Raw genomic sequence first — 24,126 nt, forward strand, 5'->3', positions numbered from 1 at the left:
AATGGATTTCTTTTTACTACACCTAATATATAATAAGATAATTGCAAAAATCTTAACTTTTTTTATACGAATTCTTTAAATATTCAAAATATATTATGTAAAGTTTCATTGATGCAATAGTTATAGAAGGAAAGTAATATTATTTTAACTGAAATACATTATATTCTATTTTTTTTTTTTAATTGACATTTATATCACTCGATAGAGCGACATTTCAGCTTTAGACGCAAAAATTGCATGATTATATTGTTTCATAAATAAACAAAATTGTTCCAGAGCGAGTTAGAGCGAAAGTGATAGCGAGAAAATTTTGAATGAGACGGTGTTTTGGTTGAATTTCGATTTACGCGAATTCTCGATTGCGAATCAAACGCGTCTCCTAAGCGTCTCCTAAGCGGTTACTTGTAGCGAAGCGTTGACTCTAACCAAGAATAGCGAAGAAGGAGCATTGCTGCTCGATTTTACCTTTTATCCTCTCTGAAGAACAAAGGCTTCCCTTTATAGTCGCCTATGAGATGCTCGCAAAATTGAAAAATTTGAGGTGACTCCCTGTTTCGGGCAGCGATTGGCAATTTTCGAGCGCGATGGCTAAGCGGTACGCTATTGTCATGCGCGCCCGCCAAATCTGGATTCTTGATTGGGATGTACGCATATTACGCGTTTTGCGTCATGCGATCGAGCGTGCGCTGCGACCGATCCGAGTTGGTTCGCCGTTAAAGCGGTTGAGATTTGTGTACATACGACATGCGGCTTAGCTTATGCTTTTCGACTTTATTGATGAGGTGATGGCCAAGTTTGTGTTTTGGAAACTTCTAAAGACGCTTGGAATCCTTCTAAAAGCTTCCGATCCGCATGTTACACGTACGCCAAATCTGCAAAAACTGTCTGTGTTAGCTGTATCTAGAACAAAAATATTTCGGATTGAAACTCTCAATATTGTTTAAATTTTTGTGTATAAAAATTTATAATTACAAGCATACATATAATTAACCAGCTTTGCTCATCAGCTCTTCTTTTAATTTATGTTATTGTTAACAAAATATATTGTTTCCTTATATTATTAAACATCTAATTTTTGCGTCGCAATAAAACTTATAATTGCATTTTAAGTACTTAAAGAATTTATACAAAAAAAATGTTTAGATTAATTTTGTCATTATATGCTTTTCAAATTTTAGTATTATAAGAAAATAATAACAAATAAAGTAAATAAATTATAAAAATGTGTTTAATAAAAATAAAATGTTTGAAATACAATTTAATTCATATGTATATAGTTTATTTAAAATATAAATATTAACACAAATATTTGTAAAAATATGATATGATCTTAATGTTAATAATTTAAGCGAAATGAACATTACGCGCATGTAAGATTGCAGAGATGAATATTTGTGATGCACAATTTGTAGCACGAATGTAGCACGATTATGAACCAAGTATCGATTTATCATCTGGAGTTGAAAAGTGAACGTATTACCCTCAGAAAAATGGACCCTCAGAGCTATGTAGTTTACATCCACTTTGTCAGGGAACAGTAATGTGCGGCAGCATTTTGCGGTTACAGGTTTTGGGCCGGCATGACCTCTCTCAGGTTTTTCTCTGCTATAAGAACCGCGCAAACCATGCCGCTTGCTTTTTTTCTCCTCTATTACATGTAAGTAGCACAGGCTAGTAACAAAAAACTTTAATATGAATTTTTTTAAATATTGGGTCATCTAAAAAGTATCCGCGGTTTTTTGTCACTAGATGTGTGTTGATGGTCATATATCTAGTGACAAAGTACCGCGGATACTTTTTAGATGATCCAATATATTAATTTATTTTTATGCACATGTTATCAACGCTTATTTTTTCAACGAATTTACTTAATAATTGCATTTAAATCAATTAATTCTATTAAAAAGTGCTTAATAATGTGAATTTGTCACTGACCCATGCCGCTTACCGCGTTATACGTAATAAAGGAGAAAAGAAACAAACGGTTTGTGCGATTCTTATAGTTACTTAGTTTCTGTACCGCGTACCGCGCTACATGTAGTCGCACCCTTACTAGATAACTATAGGAACATCGCAACCGTACCGCTTGCTTCTTTTTCCTTCTATTACATGTAGCGCGGTAAGGTAAAGAAGAAAAGAAACAAACGACACGGTTTGCGCAGTTCCTATAGTTACTTAGTTCTGTACCGCGTACAGCATTACATGTAATTGCACCCTAAAGGTGCCCGCCATGTGCACAGAAATGGAACATTCGTATATACGCGATCGAACAAAACCTCCGGTTGTAAAGATTATCATTTTAAATCGTTTATATTTCGTACGAGAGAGTTTTGAAGTGTAAATAAAAAGATTTGTGAGTCATTCTGTTAATTACAATTAATCATTCTTTTTTGGACCATTACTTGACCGAAATAATTAACCAGATCTAAATTCAACAAAGTTTATGTATGGAATCGTTTGTATTTCGTATGAAGAGTTATGAAGTACCATTAAGAATATTTGTGAGTCATCCAGACATTTTTAATTAAATATTAAAATATCATGTATTTGACCGAAATATAGATATAGACGGAAATTCCATTAGACACGATAGGTAGTCTCTCTAGCATTTTGATATTCCAGGACGTCTTATGGAATTGCTTGGAATGAGTTCCGATCGGAATTATTTAGCTTTCCAAACAATTTCTTTAAAAAAACACAATAGAAATGTAGGAAATAATTTAATTATTTTGATCGGAATCCATTCGAATAATTCCATTACATTTTCTAGTTGTTATTCGATCAACAAGATAAGTAACACTAAGACAAAATTCTTTGTATCATTCTCTGTAATAAACCTCTGTAATAGACCTAAATGCTATTGTTATAGGATTTAATTGTATCAGATTTTGAAACATAATACAAAAATTAGAAATTGTTTTATTTGTAGGTTTTAACCGTCACTCCTTCAAAGTATTGTGAAGTGTCTGAACGTAAGTTAAGTTTAATTTTATATATAATTTAACAAAACTGACATCAGATAAAGAAGATATCATCAAGCATGATTACAAGATGATACGTATGCAATTATGTTCTCCATTAATTAAAAAATACAATAACCAAGATGACTATGCAATATGTCTAATATAGATATTATACAATATTTACATTATAATTAATTTTAATATAATATAAATCTGCTTGTCGATACCTATCTATTAGATTTTTTAGGATCGTCTAAGCATGCTCCAGATTGGATACATGATACCATAAAATAGTATAGACTGCCAGACATGTATTTTAGATAATTTAAAGAATTTTGTTTATTGAGTTCTAGTACACAAGCTAACACAATCTTCTATACTATAAATAAGTTACATTATTGATCATCTTAAAATATTTTTATTCATATATCACTTGGTATAAATATATTTTTTAAAAACTACTCACATGCAAAAATAATTCAGGATATGAATTAGTCTCTGCATCATAATCACAATGCATAACTGTCACTATATGATCGATTCCATGTAGACAATCATCAGTAAAATTAAATAAAATTCTCCTTTGTTCATTATCTAATTTTGGAGGAAATCTTCCTGTTTATATAAAAAAATTAATTACTTTATCAGACTTACGCTAATATACTTTAATATATAAAAATATAATTGAAACTGTACAGCATTACCTGTTCCTATTTCTGTATTGTTTTTTATTACACATATTGCATAGTCATCTTGGTTATTGCATTTTTTAATTAATGGAGATTAATGAATAGTTGCATACGTATCATCTCATAATCATACTTGATGATATCTTCTTTATCTGATGTCAGTTTTATTAAATTATATTGGGACAAAATTCTTTGCATCATTCTCTGTAATAGACCTCAAATGTTATTGTTATAGGATTTAATTATATCAGGTTTTGAAACATAATATAAAAATTAGAAATTGTTTTATTTGTAGGTTTTAACCATCACTACTTCAAAGTATTGTGAAGTGTCTGAACATAAGTTTAATTTTATATATTGGATCATCTAAAAAGTATCCGCGGTTTTTTGTCACTAGATGTGTTGACCATTAACACCATCTAGTGACAAAAAACCGCGGATACTTTTTAGATGACCCAATATATAAAATTAAACTTATGTTCAGACACTTCACAATACTTTGAAGTAGTGATGGTTAAAACCTACAAATAAAACAATTTCTAATTTTTATATTATGTTTCAAAACCTGATATAATTAAATCCTATAACAATAACATTTGAAGTCTATTACAGAGAATGATGCAAAGAATTTTGTCTTACAATGTTAGTTACTCATCCATCTTGTTGATCGAATAACAACTAGAAAATAATAAGTTATTGCGAAAAATTATTGCTAAGGTCTCGGTAGTCTAAAGGCTCAGGACGCTCGCACGGAATGCAAGAGATCCGGGTTTGACTCCCGGCCGAGGCAATATTTTTTCGCAATAAGTTTATTACAGTTTTTTAAGATTAATTTGGGAAATTTTGGGGGGATTATTAACATTTTCAGATTAATTGCGTTAATGTCGACAACCATATCGACACGTAATTATCATTTCTGAAATTAATTCATTCGTTTAAAAAATATATATATTAGTTCAACATCTTAATACTTAGACTGTAGTGGCGCTTCGGAAAGTAATACAACTAGAAAATGTAATGGAATTATTCGGAATGGATTCCGATCAAAATAATTAAATTATTTCCTACATTTCTATTGTGTTTTTTAAAAGAAATTGTTTAGGAAAGCTAAATAATTCCGATCGGAACTCATTCCAAGCAATTCCATAAGACGTCCTGGAATATCAAAATGCTAGATAGACTACCTATCGTGTCTAATGGAATTTCCGTAGCGTCTATATCTATATTTCGGTCAAATACATGATATTTTAATATTTAATTAAAAATGTCTGGATGACTCACAAATGTTCTTAATGGTACTTCATAACTCTTCATACGAAATACAAACAATTCCATATATAAACTTTGTTGAATTTAGATCCGGTTAATTATTTCGGTCAAGTACATGGTCCAAAAAAGAATGATTAATTGTAATTAATAGAATGACTCACAAACCTTTTTATTTGCATTTCAAAACTATTCATATGAAATATAAACGATTTAAAATGATAATTTTTACAACCGGAAGTTTTGTCTGGCCACGTACATACGAATAATCGGAACGACGGAACGGATTTCTTACTAGAAATGAATTCAATACGGCTCCATTCCGTAAGATGTTTCTCTACTATATCGGAACCATCGATTCATGGCCGGAACAGTACAGAAACGATATAGAATCAACAGAATATCGATTGCAGGCTATATCGATTTGGCTATTGTTGATGGTTGAGAATTTGATAACTTCAAAGAAGAAAATTAATAATAATTCTTATTTTTCAATACGATATATTCTTATTTTATAAGCAAAAGGTAGTATAAAAGAAGGGCAAAGAGCCAATGACGTATATAAAAAATTATAATTCAGATAAGAAAACTTAATACAAAAACAATTAACATACAATAAAATAAAACAAACGTTTCAACTCCAATTGAGTCATTTTCAATGCCATCATACGATAATATAAATGTCGTTCTAAATTAAAAATTAATACATAATCTTACAATATTCTTAAAATTCCTTAACAAAAAATTCTTTCCTCTTTCTGTGTAATACGCTGTGAGTCATTTTTATCAAGAATTAACAAAGTCATAAGAAAGTTCTGGAAAAGTAACCGTAAACAAAAAAAATTAATATTAATCACATAAAAATTAAAAATATGATGATATACCTTAGTAAATCTGTTAAAAGTCCCATAATACACAACGAGAAAAAAATGTAAAATGTAGTCCATTTTGTGGTACAGTAAAAAGTCTTTTTAATTTAATAGATTATTAAAGCAAATTCGCAAAGGTAACGAGCATCTGACTTAAACGATGTCACAAAACGAAATGTCAAACAGAAAAACATTATCGAGAACGGAAAACGGAAAAATAGGAGGAAAAGGATAGAAGATGTTAGAAAGGAGAAAGAGAATGTCAGAATACAAATCCGGCAAAGACTCCGTGTCATTTTGTCTATTAATCCCATGCTTCTGTTTTTTAATATGAACCATTTCTGATATCAACCTTTTGTTGTATGAAGGCTCTATATCCAATATTTCTACTTTATCCCATTTAAAGTTATGATTCTCCACCATACGATGGTTGGAAATCACTGATGGAGATTTTGAACTTATATTGATATCAGAAACATGTTCATGCAATCTGGTCTTTAATTATCTTTTAGTTTGGCCAACATAACTGGCATCACAATCCTCGCAGGATATTCTATAAACCACATTTTGACTCTGAACGTGTTCCAAATCATTCTTTCCTCTCCTTATAAAACTTCTCAATGTTAGGAATAGTAAAAGCCAATTTACAATTAAGCATATTGACAATTGGTATAAATCTTTCGGATATCGTATTAACATATGGAATCGTAAAGAACCTTCTCCCAGTGTCATCCTTATTCTTATTTAAATTATTAAACTTATTAATGTGATATTTTATTCTATTATGAATGGTCGAAAAAATAAAACTTAACGGATATCCATTCTGTAAAAAAATCTTAATAGCGTCAATCAAATTATTTTGTTGGAATTTCGGATGACACAAACAAAATATCTTATCCACGACTCCATAAATCACACCTCTTTTATGACAAAGTGGGTGGTGTGAATGGAAATTAAGAAATCTGCCGGAAAAAGTTGCTTTACGATATACATCAAAAATGAGATTCCGTTCATCGATAATTACCATCGTATCTAAATAACTTATTCTTCCATCACCTATCTCCATAATGAACTGTAATCTAGTATGTAATGAATTGAAAACATCCAAAATATCATAAATACTTTCAGAAGGAGCGGCTAAGATAATATCATCGACGTATCGGTAGTAAAACAACAGACGACAAGGCAGCATTCCAATAGCCATCTTTTCGAAACCCTGCATAACAATACTTGCAACAACCGGTGATAAAGGTGAACCCAAAAATCTATTTATATATTTTTTTATTAAAAATGAAAAATGTCGAATTCAGAACCATACGAAAGGCTATCAGAAACTCGTCCAAAGGAATCTTAGTTTTCTTAGATATAGCATCCCACCTCACAACCACACTATCAGATGCCAAATCTACTAGGTGGGGTGAAAAGTAACCTCCTTGGGAATGAAAAAAATTTTTTTCTTATGCAGAATCTCGCCCAAAATATGGCGTGTTCGCTCAGTACTAATCTTTGTAGCATCTGCTAGCTCGCGCACCTTCACTTTCCGGTCAGCCAACACCATTTCATGTATTTTTTTGACATTTTCCTCGGTAACCGCATCGGAGGGCCTGCCGCTGCGGACTTCATCGGTAGAGGAGTTGCGGCCACCACGAAACTCTCGAAACCAATATTTGACGGTGTAATCTGACGGAGTATTAGCCACATAATATTTATCCAACTTTTCTTTTGTTTCCTTCGCCGTTTTGCCTCTCAAAAAATAATGTTTTATGAGAGAACGAAAATCGTTTTCGCAAACACGTCAACAACAATCAGCTCTCAAAACAAAACTAAGGGCAGTATCGCACTGCCACTTGGCATGTCTGCCTAAATATGAACGGACTACAAGGCACCATAAACTTTTTTGCAGTAGTGGCGCATTCTGGCGGTCAAGGAGGTTACTTTTCACCCCATCTATAGGTATGTTAGTGAAAAGGGATACTACATCCAAGGAAACCAAAACGGAATCTGATTCCAGTTTCACATTCTTAAGTTTATTAATCAAATCATAGCTGTTTTTTATGAAACTGGGCGTCTCCGGTATAGAATCTGCAATAATGCTATGCAAAAATAATGCCAAATTATATAACGGGCTATTTAACGATGAGACAATAATTCTCAACGGATAGTTATGTTTGTGTATCTTAGTCACACCATAAGCCCTAGGAATGACCCCATCAGTCGTCCGCAACCTCCGATACGTCAAATCATCTATTATTCCCTTTCCTTTCCACCTACCAAGCAAGTTACGTAAATCCCCCGTAAGTTTCTTAGTAGGATCTTTCGTTATTAATTTATAAGTATTTTTATCCGAAAGCATCAATTCCATCTTGGATATGTACTCTAATTTATTCTGAGCAACGGTGACATTCCCCTTATCAGCTTTGGAAATTAAAATTTCGGGATGATCTTTTACAAATAATTTCGTTGTCCTTACCCAATCGCACAACAACTTATCATTCGAGTCGTTCTTAGGAAAATCATTCCGAAATTTATCCATAATTAAAACACTATTATTTCTAACAAAGTTAATTAAATTCTTCCGACGGCCAATAATATTATTCTCAATATTTTTAATAAATTCTATCAATGTTCTATCCAAATTGTGTTTGTTAATAGGAAGACCAAAGCCTTCCCCCAACTGAAGCAAACATTGGACCTCTAAAAGAATGTCAACATTGCTCAAATTCAGAAACCATTTATCATTTAAAACATCTAGAGGAGCCGCATCTCCGAACAATTCTGCCGAAATGTGAATCTTTTCTACATTTTGTACATCAGTGCAATTATTAACCTTGTTAGGTGTAATTTTATTAAGCAATTCATTATTCGAAGCACAACAGTAAGATATCGGTTTAATATTTGTTTTTTAATTTTTTTTTTGTTTTTTTAAATTGAGCAATTTTGTTTAATTTGAGCAATGTTGACATTTCTTTAAAGGTCCAATGTTTGCTTCAGTTGGGGGAAGACTTTGGTCTTCCTATTAACAAACACAATTTGGATAGAACATTGATAGAATTTATTAAAAATATTGAGAATAATATTATTGGCCGTCGGAAGAATTTAATTAATTTTGTTAGAAATAATAGTGTTTTAATTATGGATAAATTTCGGAATGATTTTCCTAAGAACGACTCGAATGACAAGTTGTTGTGCGATTGGGTAAGGACAACGAAATTATTTGTAAAAGATCATCCCGAAATTTTAATTTCCAAAGCTGATAAGGGGAATGTCACCGTTGCTCAGAATAAATTAGAGTACATATCCAAGATGGAATTGATGCTTTCGGATAAAAATACTTATAAATTAATAACGAAAGATCCTACTAAGAAACTTACGGGGGATTTACGTAACTTGCTTGGTAGGTGGAAAGGAAAGGGAGTAATAGATGATTTGATGTATCGGAGGTTGCGGACGACTGATGGGGTCATTCCTAGGGCTTATGGTGTGACTAAGATACACAAACATAACTATCCGTTGAGAATTATTGTCTCATCGTTAAATAACCCGTTATATAATTTGGCATTATTTTTGCATAGCATTATTGCAGATTCTATACCGGAGACGCCCAGTTTCATAAAAAACAGCTATGATTTGATTAATAAACTTAAGAATGTGAAACTGGAATCAGATTCCGTTTTGGTTTCCTTGGATGTAGTATCCCTTTTCACTAACATACCTATAGATTTGGCATCTGATAGTGTGGTTGTGAGGTGGGATGCTATATCTAAGAAAACTAAGATTCCTTTGGACGAGTTTCTGATAGCCTTTCGTATGGTTCTGAATTCGACATTTTTCATTTTTAATAAAAAAATATATAAACAGATTTTTGGGACCCCCATGGGTTCACCTTTGTCACCGGTTGTTGCAAGTATTGTTATGCAGGGTTTCGAAAAGATGGCTATTGGAATGCTGCCTTGTCGTCTGTTGTTTTACTACCGATACGTCGATGATATTATCTTAGCCGCTCCTTCTGAAAGTATTTATGATATTTTGGATGTTTTCAATTCATTACATACTAGATTACAGTTCATTATGGAGATAGGTGATGGAAGAATAAGTTATTTAGATACGATGGTAATTATCGATGAACGGAATCTCATTTTTGATGTATATCGTAAAGCAACTTTTTCCGGCAGATTTCTTAATTTCCATTCACACCACCCACTTTGTCATAAAAGAGGTGTGATTTATGGAGTCGTGGATAAGATATTTTGTTTGTGTCATCCGAAATTCCAACAAAATAATTTGATTGACGCTATTAAGATTTTTTTACAGAATGGATATCCGTTAAGTTTTATTTTTTCGACCATTCATAATAGAATAAAATATCACATTAATAAGTTTAATAATTTAAATAAGAATAAGGATGACACTGGGAGAAGGTTCTTTACGATTCCATATGTTAATACGATATCCGAAAGATTTATACCAATTGTCAATATGCTTAATTGTAAATTGGCTTTTACTATTCCTAACACATTGAGAAGTTTTATAAGGAGAGGAAAGAATGATTTGGAACACGTTCAGAGTCAAAATATGGTTTATAGAATATCCTGCGAGGATTGTGATGCCAGTTATGTTGGCCAAACTAAAAGACAATTAAAGACAAGATTGCATGAACATGTTTCTGATATCAATATAAGTTCAAAATCTCCATCAGTGATTTCCAACCATCGTATGGTGGAGAATCATAACTTTAAATGGGATAAAGTAGAAATATTGGATATAGAGCCTTCATACAACAAAAGGTTGATATCAGAAATGGTTCATATTAAAAAACAGAAGCATGGGATTAATAGACAAAATGACACGGAGTCTTTGCCGGATTTGTATTCTGACATTCTCTTTCTCCTTTCTAACATCTTCTATCCTTTTCCTCCTATTTTTCCGTTTTCCGTTCTCGATAATGTTTTTCTGTTTGACATTTCGTTTTGTGACATCGTTTAAGTCAGATGCTCGTTACCTTTGCGAATTTGCTTTAATAACCTATTAAATTAAAAAGACTTTACTGTACCACAAAATGGACTACATTTTACATTTTTTTCTCGTTGTGTATTATGGGACTTTTAACAGATTTACTAAGGTATATCATCATATTTTTAATTTTTATGTGATTAATATTAATTCTTTTTGTTTACGGTTATTTTTCCAGAACTTTCTTATGACTTTGTTAATTCTTGATAAAAATGACTCACAGCGTATTACACAGAAAGAGGAAAGAATTTTTTGTTAAGGAATTTTAAGAATATTGTAAAATTATGTATTAATTTTTAATTTAGAACGACATTTATATTATCGTATGATGGCATTGAAAATGACTCAATTGGAGTTGAAACGTTTGTTTTATTTTATTGTATGTTAATTGTTTTTGTATTAAGTTTTCTTATCTGAATTATAATTTTTTATATACGTCATTGGCTCTTTGCCCTTCTTTTATACTACCTTTTGCTTATTACTACAGAGCCTTTTATATTACTTTTAATCTTATTTTATATATTGGGTCATCTAAAAAATATCCGCGGTTTTTTGTCACTAGATGTGTGTTGATGGTCATATATCTAGTGACAAAGTACCGCGGATACTTTTTAGATGACCCAATATAATGCCAGCAATTCTTTAAATAATTCCAATGTCATTCTGAAATAATTGAAGAATTTCTCACGATCGTTTGCATTTCATTTAAATTGTCACTTGCGCCTTGGAGACGCCTCATTCTTTGTGTAAACATTAACTGTAGAATTTTCGTTTTCTTATATATTGGGTCATCTAAAAAGTATCCGCGGTTTTTTGTCACTAGATGTGTTCACCATACTTTTTAGATGACCTAATATTTCTTCTAATATTTCTTCTAATATTTCTTTATTGCAATAAAACGTTATAAGCGAAATAAAATTTTCGCACACTCTTAAATATCGGAATAGCACGCCAACTTGGCACATTTCTTGCCTTTCGCAATAATTTTAACATTAGTAATAACACTATTTTTTCATCCATCATTGTAGATGGATATAAAAAAAATTTCTGAATATATTCGTTTCAATTTTTAAATTCAACCAACTCAGCTAAACATGCCATTCCATTCCGTTCAAAAATGTTCTCTACCGTCTTATGTCGCTGGAACGCAATGGAATTTTAGTAACTAAATATTGGGTCATCTAAAAAGTATCCGCGGTTTTTTGTCACTAGATGGTGTTGATGGTCAACATATCTAGTGACAAAAAACCGCGAATACTTTTTAGATGACTCAATATATAACTATATGAAAATAGATTATGAAAAAATTTTTTAAAAGTATAAATGAAACCATTAATAGTTTCATATAAATAAAAGATTGATAGATTCATATATTGGGGCATCTAAAAAGTATCCGCGGTACTTTGTCACTAGATATATGACCATCAACACACATCTAGTGACAAAAAACCGCGGATACTTTTTAGACGACTCAATAAATAAAAGTAAAAATGGGTACCTTAATAATTGCAATGTGTAAAAGTACAATCCACTAATAAAATTTGTAGTGTCAAATAGTAAAAATTAAATCCGAAGTGTAATATAATGTAATATAAAATGCACCAATAATATTACAAATAATTCAATATTATAAAAATATAATTTTTTATCTGTTAATGGTATTTTGGAAAACGAAATGGGTTTCTTTTCTTCAATTGTTACTTTAAAACTCCCATACATGAATTATTTTAAAAATTATATGAAAATATATTTGATCTAATATACGTTTATTATTACTTATTTCGAAAAAAAAACTATGAAAAAAAGAAAAAAAAGCAGGATTCGATTTTGAGATCTCTAGCATTTCGATCTCATATCTTACGAGCTCGACTACATCTGTATCTCACAACGCGAGATACAAGTTACTAAAGCCATCTATTGGAAAAATAATGGATTTCTTTTTACTACACCTAATATAACGCTCATAAAAAAATCATAAATAATTAAATATCTCGTAAATTATTGCGTTTTGACATGATTTATTTATATTATTCTGGATTGATGGGAGAGGTATACTATTACAATTTATTAAAACTTATTATTTAGAATGCCTCTCGCTTCTTATTGATATATGCCGAGCGACTAAGGTTGCCGAGAAAGCATTTTTTATCACTTGAAACAAGCGACCAGAGCGAAAAAGACGCTGTCTCATTCGTTCACAGCGCGCCGAAGGCGAGCACACGGACATGGGCTCGTGCATGTGTGTGGCTCTGTCTGATTCTGTCGCCATCATCAACGCAGAGTTCTTGTGTATTGAGAAGTATTCTTAATCTCAAAAAATAATATTAAATATGTATCGATAAAATGAGTTTCCATAAAAATTTTTTACTTTGTAAAAAAATCTAATAAGTATAAAAAAGGCAAGATTTCTCGCTCCATCAATGAACAGTTTTGTGTGGATGCAAATGTGAAAGTATGGGAGCAAAAAAAGAAATGATAAGGAAATGACAAGAAATCGAGAACTTGCTCGTTATATTTTTCAATAAAAAATTTATTTGTAATTAATTCGAATTAAAGATTAAATGTTATAATATACATGCAAAGAAATCGCGAATCTTTTCTCTTAATTAATACCTTTTTTTGACATTATTTATATATATATTTGCAAATTACGTTTCTTCACATTTCTTTTCATCTTTTCCTGTAATTATATATGGAAATTTTTCAATATATATATATATGGATTCAAGATATATATAGGGATTTTTCAATGTAGTGACATGTACCAATTAAATATTAGATATAAAATTCTCAAAACTCAAGATATCCTGCTAAAAACAATAAAATGTCTATTTTTGTTTAGATCATCGTTAACTATGGAGGTATATATAGCCGGTCATAGAAAAGTTGCAGAATGCAGCTTGCTCACCAAACGATTCATAGATCCACAAATAAGAACCAATCGTTGGGTTAAATAGACATTCCGAAACCCGAAAAAAGTGCAACCTTTCTGTGATTGGCTGTACAGGATGTCACGTAATTTTATGCAAAGCGTTTTTGTATAGATAGAGCAAACTAAACTGAGTCGAGAAGTTCTTTACCATTTTGCAATTTTCAAAATGGTTAACGAGATATGAATTTATAAAAATAGCCAAATTCACCCGGTCTACTGCCAAATGCAAGCGCGCGGCGAAATAGGACCGCCCAGAGAGTTGTGCCAGATTCTGGTTTACGTTATCACTTGGTAATGCGTGATAGAAGAAGAATTGGAGCAGTCGCCATAGTAATTGCTATGAAGTTATAGCTATCGGCAACTGCCTCCACTCTTCCCCCCACATATTATCAAATGGTAGCGCAAGCCTGTGATGAAAATTTGACTCCGCACAACACAGAGAATCAGCCTCTTCACTTTTGCTCTAATAAGTGATGTCGCGCTCGACCAGCTTCGGCGCTGAACGAGCAAAGCAGCAATAGCATGCTATCTTTTTCGCCTTCCTTTTTGTCTGAAGCACGATGGCATTTGGTGGAGCAAAAGTGAAGGGGCTGATTCTCTGTCACGCGGAGCCAAATTTCCATCACTGGCAAACTAGAATCTGGCACCACTGCAGAGATATATGGAATGCATTCCGAGTTACACATAAAGAACATGAATCGTTTTATCTTTCTTTATTTGGTAAACAATAAGGACCAATGATGCATTATGTGCTTTATGCATAACTCGGAACGCACCCATGTTCTTCATCGCTAGGCATATTGTTTATAAGCGACATTGGCATTAACATACCTAGTGACAGCGCGCCTCGTTGGGCTTATCTCGCAGTCTGCTTATATTTGGTGGTAAACCGAACGAATTTGATTACTTTCTTAAATTTTCATTAACTATTTCAAAAATTGCAAAACAGTATAGAACTTTTTGACTCAGTTTAGTTCGCTCTAGCAACACAAAAGCGCTTTGCCAAAAATTGTGGGACACCTTGTATAAATATAAGTTTTTAACGACAATATGTTGGCACTGTCACTTTAGGGCGTTTTTTGGATTCCATTTCCGAAAAGAATTCTTTAATATCTTCTTCACGTACAACTTTCTTGTTTTCAGCAAACTTCTGTAGGTATTGCATTAGCCGTTCTTTCATATTGTTATATTCTGTAAACAATTATGAACAGTTAATTAGCTTAAACATTAGTGAATACACATTTTCTGAAAAATTTAATTTGAAAAAAATTTATTATTATTTCATAGAATATTTTTAATCTCAGAGTTTTACCTTCAATCGCTGTCAGCTTTTGTACATGTCCCATGCTAGCAAGAGCTTTCATGCCTTTTTCGTATTGAGATTCCTGCTTATTCATTTTTCCTGCTTCCTCATATGCTTGTACACTGTCTTTTGGATCAAGTAAAAATGCAATGCCTTTTGCATTATATAACTGCAATAACGATAAAAAATATAATAAAAGATTGTCATAAAAGGACGCATAAATCTTTTAACAAATATAATATGTTAATAATAACAAAAGTATACGAAAAAAGTCAATATCTCACTGATTTGCATTCGTCGCAAGTGCACAGTGCGGTTCTCCAACCTTCTATCCAAAAACAGCTTCCTTTAGTATCTGCACAGCTAAATTTTGGCATTTGACATCCTTTGGACAACTCACTGATGTTTATTTCTTCATTTTTTTCAGATACATCCAATTTCACATCTGCTTTCTTTAGGACTACTTGTAGCAAAATAACACATTCATAAGCTTATAATTAAATACATTAAAAATAATAATTTACGATTCAGTTTGTGTAGGTATCACAAGAGTCCAAATAACCTGCATGTTTCGTTGCATATTTCCACAGAAAGTTGTGTTTCTTCATACAGCCTGCACATATCATTTCATCATAAGCATTATCTGCTGGTGCATTGTTATCACATTCCAAATGCTAAAAAAAATCCTTTTTAGTCCTTTAAAGTTTATCTTCATTAAAGACATATATACATAGAATAAATCTTTTAGAAGTTAACCCAATCAACAACACTTTACTTTTTGTTTTTATTATTTTTTTTTATCTTTTATCTTGTGGATACTGTGGATACTCTCACTTTGACTTTTCTAAAGTTTATTTATATATAAATTCTTTAGACAATTAATATGAAGTCCAAAAGATGTTAATATACATACAAGTATATACAGATTTTGTAATTTACCTTCAAATGATACCAATCTTCACATATTATACATTGTAGCATGTCATCTTCATCACCTTCTGGATCAGGATATGGTCTTGCACAGATGCAATAAACACCATCAAAATTCTGATTGTATTTATTTTCAGTATTGATAGCAGATTTTAGCTAGAAAGCACAATAAGCAATAGTCAATCAATGCAACATAATTTTATATAAAACATATAAAAGTATATAAGTAAAAGATCCATTACTTTCTCTAGATTACATTGTTTGCCATCAAACTTAGTATTTCCACAGTCGCATCTGAAATGTCGCTTTGTATACAGTTCTACAAGTTCATGGCCTTCATGACAGTGAAAGCTACATGCCAAACAGACGGCAGCTCGAATTTTGTCTAAGCAACATGTTTTACACGCGTACAACGCCTGTCTTATATATCCCTACAAACAGTTGTAAATAAACAAACTAATTAGTTAAATGGAGAACAAAACTGTAAAATGCAAACTGTCACAGGCAAAAGATCAAAAGCATTGCTACCTTACTGTAAGTACAATTCTGGTCGTCGGATGCGCCTAGAACGGCATATGCATCCTCTTCAAGCTGATTTTCTACCTGGAGAACATCAAGCATTGTGACGGAGCTGTCGTCCTCCACAGATTCGGCTAACTGATCAGACATATTTCCGATTTCGTTGCGATTCATGAAAAAAAAATGCGACGAGAAGGTCTGTCTACCGCGGAGTCGTAGGGTGAAGAGATTCGAAGTCGGGATCTTTGCGAGCGTCGAAGCAATCCGTTAAAAACGCGGAAGGTTAGAGCGAACTGCGAACGTCGAACGATTCACGGACTGGCAGCGACGCATTCGATGTGACGCATCTTATCGACCTTTTATTCGTTCAATGTTTTTTTCGTTCAATGAAGTCCGATCCTCCTTGTAACGAAGGAATCGCACGCCTTCTCACCCGTGCATCAGGATCTTAAATGTAAGCACCGATGGGCCAACGGGTAACGAGTATCTTGTCGATGACATATATCGCAGTATATACAAAGGTTGTGGTCGAACTGTTGAAGTCTCACTACAAACTTTGAAGCGTTTGATCGACCAATTAGAAGAAAGAACTAACTGACGCTTCAAAGCGTTTGCAACATCGCATTGCCCATACCCAAATAGTGCAACTCTCTGGGTGCGTTATTCACTGCCAATGCTGAAACTATATATTGTACAATACATTATATATACATTATATATATACAATACATTGTATATATATTGTACAATACATTACTATAGATTTGTGTACTATAAATTTTCAATACTGCAGTGATTATCGAAACGTACTCTCTGTCGGTACCTTCGATGTCAAGATACCTTACATGGCAGCGTCAAATATCAAAGGTCAGAGCACACGCAATTGCGCAATAATAATAGCTGTGTTCCAAAATTCACTGCCAGTACTGAAAATGTATAATAGACGTAACGTAAACTATAGATTTTCAGTGAATTTGCTGGCAATGAATTTTGGAATACAGCCTATGTGTTTAAAGGTGCTGTCCCATGATGCGTATAGCCGTACGCGAATACGTTTACGCGCGATTCGTTGCATGGGATATGGGCCTTAGGTTTGTTTGCATTACATACCCAACGCGCTCCAATACGTTCGCATCCAATACTGGTCCGGAATCAGTATTGGCTCCTGCACATTGGACACGGAAACGCTTGCCGCGCGACAAATGAGACGCGGTAACCAATGAACACATTAGAAGCTGTAAGCTTATTAGCTATCACATTACATTTTGCCGCGCGTTTTTCAGTGTGCAAAAGCTATATAGCAATTATATGTTCGCATCTCGTTAAGTCTTAAACACTATGGGTACTTCCCACACGATAACACAAGTCGACATAAGTCGATTCGAATGTACATGATCAGACAAACCCTTCAGTTGTAAAAATTACTATTTTAAATCGTTTGTATTTCGTATGAAAAGTTTGGAAGTGCATTGAAAAGGTTTGTGAGTCAGGATGCGATTACATGTAGCGCGATACGCGCTACAAAAACCAACTAGATTTTACTCTATATGCTGTAGTATATACATTACGTATTATATTAGGTCATCTAAAAAGTATCCGCGGTTTTTTGTCACTAGATGTGTGTTGATGGTCATATATCTAGTGACAAAGTACCGCGGATACTTTTTAGATGACCCAATATAATATATTTCGAATAAAATTTTCCTCAGAGAAGAAGTTTTGGAACATAATCTAGGTAACTATAGGAAATCGTGTCGCTTGCTTCTTTTCTCCTCTTTTACTGTAGCGCGGTAAGCAGCACTAGTGACAAATAAACTTTAATATGAATTTTTTAAAATATATTAATTTATTTTTATGCCCACATTTCATTAACACTTATATTTTTTCACCGAATTTACTTAATAATTGTATTTAAATCAATTAATTCTATTAAAAAGTGCTTAATGATGTGAATTTGTCACTGGCCCGTGCCATTTATCGCATTACATGTAAGGATGCCGTTCCATAACGCGTATCGCCGTATGTATTCGGTACACGTATCGAAAGATTTGATGATCCGTCGTTTTATGCATGATCTACAATAAGCAGTAGCAGTAGTGGATTAAAGAATAGGCGTAGAAATCAATCAATCATAGTCAAATGTGAGGAGGATAATCAATGATTGGTTGATTTCTACGCTTATTCCTTAATCCACTACTGCTACTGCTCATTGTAGATTATACATTACGTACACGATAATTGTGTCCTTAATGTCCCATGGAGCGGTTCGTGCCCCAGCAAACGAGAATGGATTAAAATGGATTCAGATTTTCAGAAATAGGGATTTATGAATGTTAAAATAAATCCTTTTTAATCCTGAATGTATTTTTATTCATTTACAGAAATTGCATAGAGCATATCTCTATGCCTTTCAATCTAAAAATAGTATTATAGTATTTTTTTATGCATTATGAATGCTACTCAATTCAAAATTGTGAATACGAAATGCAGTTTTTCAATTCAGTTGAATTTAAAAATGTCAATCATTTCTGTGCACCATGAATACTGCTTAATTCAAAATTTTGAATAGGAAATGCAGTTTTTTATTTCAATTGAAAAAAAAGTATTTCTTTTAAAATGAATCATAAATGCTACTTAAATTATTTAAAATTATAAATAGGAAATTTTTCGTTTTAATTCAATTAAGTTCAAAAAAGTTGTAACGTAATGATTGAGCTATATTCTTTTGTTTCGCTTTGATTAGAAATAAAATGAATGATCAATGTGAATACTCGCAAATCAAGTCGAAGACAGCCCGAATATTACGCTGATCACGGCGCGCGACATCAGCTAAACGAGATTTATAGATTATCCGACACTTACTCAATGCTGTCTTATAGTAATGTAAATTGATTATATCTGTTAAATAATGATATTTTTATCATATCTATATAATTTCGTGCACTGGTTTAGCTGGTTGAAATCGAGAATGAATAACACGTTTATCAATTGAAAAAGTGGTGTACGTAGAAGTGGGTAACGTAGAAGATTCATAATCCAGAGATCCCAGGTTCAAATCCCACTAAGGTGCATTTTTTAAGTAGAAACCAATTTTTTTTTGAAGTAGTTAATTTCAGGTTTATAATTATTATAAATGTCTTAGGAATAAAATTTGTAACCCTTACATATGAATGTTTCTTTTTTCGAATATTAAACTAATGTCAGCTCGGATCCAATCTATTTCAATCCATTCAATTTATTTTCATGGATTTAAAATATGTATTAAAAAATTTTAATCCATTTTAATCCATTCTCGTTTCTGGGAAGTACTTTTTAATAGAATTAATTGATTTAAATACAATTATTAAATAAAAGTTCGTTGAAAAAGTAAGAGTGTTGATGAAATGTATGTAAAAATAAGTTAATATATTTTAAAAAATTCATATTAAAGTTTATTTGTCACTGCCGCTTACCGTGCTACATATAATAGAGGCGAAAAGAAGCAAGGTTTGGGCGATTCCTATAATTACTTAGTTAATTTCCGTACTGCGTATCACGTACCGCGTTACATGTAATCACTCATTCTGTTAATTATAATTAATGTATCTTTTTTAGACCATGTATTTGACCGAAATAATCAGCCGGATAACAATGTTCACACATAGAATTGTTTGTATTTCGTATGTAGAGTTATGAAGTACCATTAAAAATATTTGTGAGTCTTCCAGACACTTTTAGTTAAATATTTAAATGTCATATATTTGACAAAAATATAGATTCAGGCACTACGGTCACGGAAATTCCGTTAGATGCGATCGATAGTATCTCTCTAGTATTTCGGTACTCCTAGTTCTTTTCCGATCACATCATTCATAACAAAATTGCTCCGTTTAGTAGGAAAAATAATTGTTGAGGTTAGAAAATCTGTCATGGACAGAATGGGGTCATCAACGGGATACTATTAAAAATTGTCAACCTTGGGCAAATTTTCGGCAGTATAAAAAAGGCCCAAAGGGCCTGGAGATAATTGAAAAACGCTGACATTATTAACAATACAAATTTTATTGATACAAATTTGCTATTATTATCATAAATATTTGGCCCATACATTAATTAAATTCATGATTTTATATTACATAAATGTATTCTATAAATAAATATGCATACTTGTAAAACAATAACATTCTATATATTGCAGAAAAATTATAATTTTTTCTGTTTTATCATCTCTGTTGATAATCAAACTTTGATGATAGCACTAAAATCACAATTTTAAAGAACAATCGAACATTATTGAGTTATAAATGTATAAATACGTCTAAACTAATAAAGCATAAAATTAATACAATATTATTAGTTTTTAACTCTTAATCACTTCAATATTCACAAGGACGCAAACTCCTGTAAGGATGTCGGTTTTTAATAGTATCTCGTCAGTGGTGGGATATATAAACTAGGGCTACGCTACTCTGAATAAAAGAAAACAATAATACAATATATCCTATCCGCTTGGGACCTAACTTCCTAGAAGTTGCCTACAGCTCTAAAAAGACCGCTCTAAAAAGAGCTTTTCTCACACCCCACTGTTTTGGTGGGTTAGAAATATTCCAAACAGACATTGTCTTACGCTGCAACTTCTCGACGGTTAGCCCCAAGCGGATAGGATGTTTTTTTTTTGTTTGGGGCGACGTAGCCGCCCTGAACCAATAAGTACCAGTCTATAATCTATACACACTGTCTACTTCTACATAACAGATTTTCTAACCTCAACAACTACTTTTCCTATTGAACAGAAATATTCTTGTTATGAATGGTATGATAGGAAAAGAACCAGAAATACCGAAATGCTAGACTACCAATTGCGTCTAACGGAATTTGGTAATTATTCAGAAGATGCTCCTCACCTTCAATTTCAATGAAATTATGCTCATTTGATGCATTTTTGCATAAAATCAAAGAATCTGGCAGGTAAATGTTGTGTCTAGTCCCGCGAAGATATTTATCATTAAAGTTGATGACTATTTAGGTTAGAAAATCTATCATAGTCACGAAATACTGCGATGCGAGCATGCGCTGCGGTCGCGTTTTCATGACATTTTCATGCTCTAGAAATACTACTCTCACATTTCGAATTCCAAATGGATTTTTACTGTCTCTAAAGCCGATTCTACATTAGTTGCAAGGTGATCGAGTACGCTCTATTTGCCTCGCCTCAGAAAGTAATACGATTGGAGCATGTTATGCACGCATGCGTAATTGAAAATGTACTGTATCGAAAAAAGAGTATTTCGGATTTATTTTGTATAAAAACGCATTTAATAAATTTTTGATAAAAATATAAAAAATATATAATATAAAAATATAAAAATATATAATATACCAATATAATATAATATTATTATAATAAAATAAAATAATAAAATAAAATAAAATAAAAAATAAAATAAAATAAATAACACAATCACACTATAGAAATCAAAATCTTAAACGGTCTAGCTGGATCTTAAAGGTGAAATCAGACCGGAATAGGACTGCGGAATACAGAATGCGTCATTAAAGCAACTAATAATCAGCGCTATTCCGCACTTTTCCATCATGCAAGTTTTGTGTGCTATGTTCACATGATGCGTCAAAGATGTATCCAGCGTGAATATAATTTAAATACTACTAACTTCACGTTAATAATTTGCTTATTAAAACGAAATATAATTTTTCAAATTGTAAAAGCAATTATCACTGTTATAGTATTTAATGTTTTACAATTAATATTTATAATCTCATAACAATTTTTTGAACTATTTTAATGCATTTACTATCATTTTTTCACCTCGTGAAAATGATAGAAAAGTACGGAAAAGGGCACACTGAAATCGCACGTAATGCATCATTATTTTTTTTTATCTTGGTATCTATATTTATGCACTCAGATTTTATTGTATCATTTTACTTCATTCATCTCGATATTATGCAATTCTATCATATCAGTCAGCATCAAATTATTTTAACCTTTCAAAATACGACGGTTTATTACAAGAATAATGATGCACTCGCTATTCCGTAATATCAAATGCAGAATAGCGCTGAGTGGTTGTTTCAATAATGCATTTTCTATTCTGCAGTCCTATTCCGCACTGTGTGATTTTACCCTAAATGCTTGTATGATTCTTGTGTGAATTTATATATTGTACTATATATGTAGTTCTTAGAAACGTGCACCGAAATGATTTTTTGATCTTGAAACGCTAACTTCACTAAACTACCGCAGTAATATTACGAGTTAAATTGACTAGCAATTTAACAAATTTTTGATACTTATTCCCATCTTCGAAACGATCTTAATAATGTTGAATGACATATTAAAATCTGTAAATAATTAATTCTTGAAATAAATAAATGTATAAAATAAAATAAATAAATAAAATAAATAAAATTAGAAAAATTAGAAAAATAACACAAAATAATATTAATACAATAAAATATAATATAATATAATATAAAAATATAATATAACTTTTATTTATTAAAAACGCATTTATTTTGTAAAAGCGCTTTTCAAATAATCGAAGTAACACAAAATACCCGAAACGAAACAAGACACATGTCCGATCCGTTTAAGTAGTCTCACGAATTAGGTTAGGTGACAGATTCATTTGTCCGTTTGTGTCACTGGACATTGGAGCACATGAATGCAACGGCTCCAACCGCCACCTTATCTGTGATCCAAGTGCCCTCTGGATTAAATTGGAGTATGCGACGCGAACGAACCTCTAAACACTGCGGTTGGGGCATGTTACGTACGCATGCGTAATGATTGAAAACGTACTGTATCGAAAAAAATATTTCAGATTAATTTATTTTATTTGAAAACGCATTTAATAAATGCATTTTTGAAAAAATTTTAAATATATAAAAATATAATATACAGGATGTCATGAATATACGGCCTCACTCGTCCCGAGCAGGTAGAGTGGACTAAATTGAGTAGAAAAGTCCTCTACCATTTTGTAATGCTCGCAATAATTAACGAGATATTAACGTTTAAAGATAGCCGAATACGCGCGTCCGCTCGACTTACTATTGTCAAAGGTACGACTCACCATGCACATGGCACGCGGGCCATGAGATTTCAGATTGATTGCGTTGAAAGTCCGACAACCATATCGAAACGCAATTATTAATTTCTGAAATTAATTCATTTAAATGAATATAATATTGGGTCATCTAAAAAGTATCCGCGGTTTTTTGTCACTAGATGTGTGTTGATGGTCATATATCTAGTGACAAAGTACCGCGGATACTTTTTAGATGACCCAATAGTTCAACATTTTAACATTCAGATCGTGGCGCTTCGTATTTAAAGTAATGTATATAATAAAATAAAATAAAATAAAATAAAATAAAATAACAAATAAAATAAAATAAAATATAAATATACTAAAATATAATATAATATAAAAATATAATATAACCTTTATATTTATTTATTAAAAATGCATTTATTTTGTATAAAAACGTTTTTTAAAAAATCCAGGTAACACAAAACACCCAAAACGAAATGAGGCACATGTTCGACCCGCTCGAATGATCTTACGGATTAGGTTAGGTTAAGTAACATGCTTACTTGTACTAAATCCGTTCGTATCATTGAATATTGGGGCACATGAAT

At 32.0% G+C, this 24,126-nt stretch overlaps 2 protein-coding genes and 1 long non-coding RNA gene across 4 annotated transcripts; 1 reads left to right on the forward strand and 2 right to left on the reverse strand.

The window, feature by feature from the left end:
- Nucleotides 1-219: 219 nt before the first annotated feature.
- On the reverse strand, nt 220-23,812 carry LOC147908931 (uncharacterized). The gene is made up of 2 exons (XR_015545637.1): nt 21,365-23,812; nt 220-900 (listed from the first exon to the last, which is right to left on the reverse strand). It is a non-coding gene; the product is annotated as an uncharacterized LOC147908931 (long non-coding RNA).
- LOC147908932 (uncharacterized) lies at nt 8,748-12,951 on the forward strand. Its single transcript, XM_087407681.1, has 2 exons — nt 8,748-10,906; nt 10,976-12,951. The coding sequence occupies exon 1, from the start codon at nt 8,920-8,922 to the stop codon at nt 10,768-10,770; it is 1,851 nt and encodes a 616-aa protein (XP_087263807.1). The 5' UTR covers nt 8,748-8,919; the 3' UTR covers nt 10,771-10,906; nt 10,976-12,951.
- Nucleotides 13,307-17,339, reverse strand: LOC105143992 (putative E3 ubiquitin-protein ligase UBR7). Of its 2 annotated transcripts, none has more exons than XM_011052621.2 (7): nt 16,491-17,339; nt 16,205-16,393; nt 15,972-16,118; nt 15,595-15,706; nt 15,317-15,495; nt 15,042-15,201; nt 13,307-14,920 (listed from the first exon to the last, which is right to left on the reverse strand). In XM_011052621.2, exons 1-7 carry the CDS (start codon nt 16,653-16,655, stop codon nt 14,769-14,771), a joined length of 1,104 nt encoding a protein of 367 aa, XP_011050923.1. In that variant the 5' UTR covers nt 16,656-17,339; the 3' UTR covers nt 13,307-14,768. The 2 variants fall into 2 exon arrangements, with proteins under 2 accessions (XP_011050923.1, XP_011050924.1); XM_011052622.2 differs by having other exon boundaries at nt 15,317-15,492; nt 16,491-17,338.
- Nucleotides 23,813-24,126: the final 314 nt, after the last annotated feature.

This window comes from Acromyrmex echinatior, chromosome 7, assembly GCF_024713525.1.
Source record: "Acromyrmex echinatior isolate Ae372 chromosome 7, ASM2471352v2, whole genome shotgun sequence".
Classification (NCBI taxonomy): Eukaryota; Metazoa; Arthropoda; class Insecta; order Hymenoptera; family Formicidae; genus Acromyrmex; species Acromyrmex echinatior.

Bases quoted from the DNA above. Each gene is read 5' to 3' on its own strand.
- LOC105143992 (XM_011052621.2), bottom strand. From the start codon at position 16,655: ATGAATCGCAACGAAATCGGAAATATGTCTGATCAGTTAGCCGAATCT. The intron at 15,496-15,594 runs GTTATTTGGACT...TTTTGCTACAAG, and splicing joins ATATGCAACGAAACATGCAG to TAGTCCTAAAGAAAGCAGAT. The intron at 14,921-15,041 runs GTAAAACTCTGA...AATTGTTTACAG, and splicing joins AAAGCTGACAGCGATTGAAG to AATATAACAATATGAAAGAA.
- LOC147908932 (XM_087407681.1), top strand. From the start codon at position 8,920: ATGGATAAATTTCGGAATGATTTTCCTAAGAACGACTCGAATGACAAG.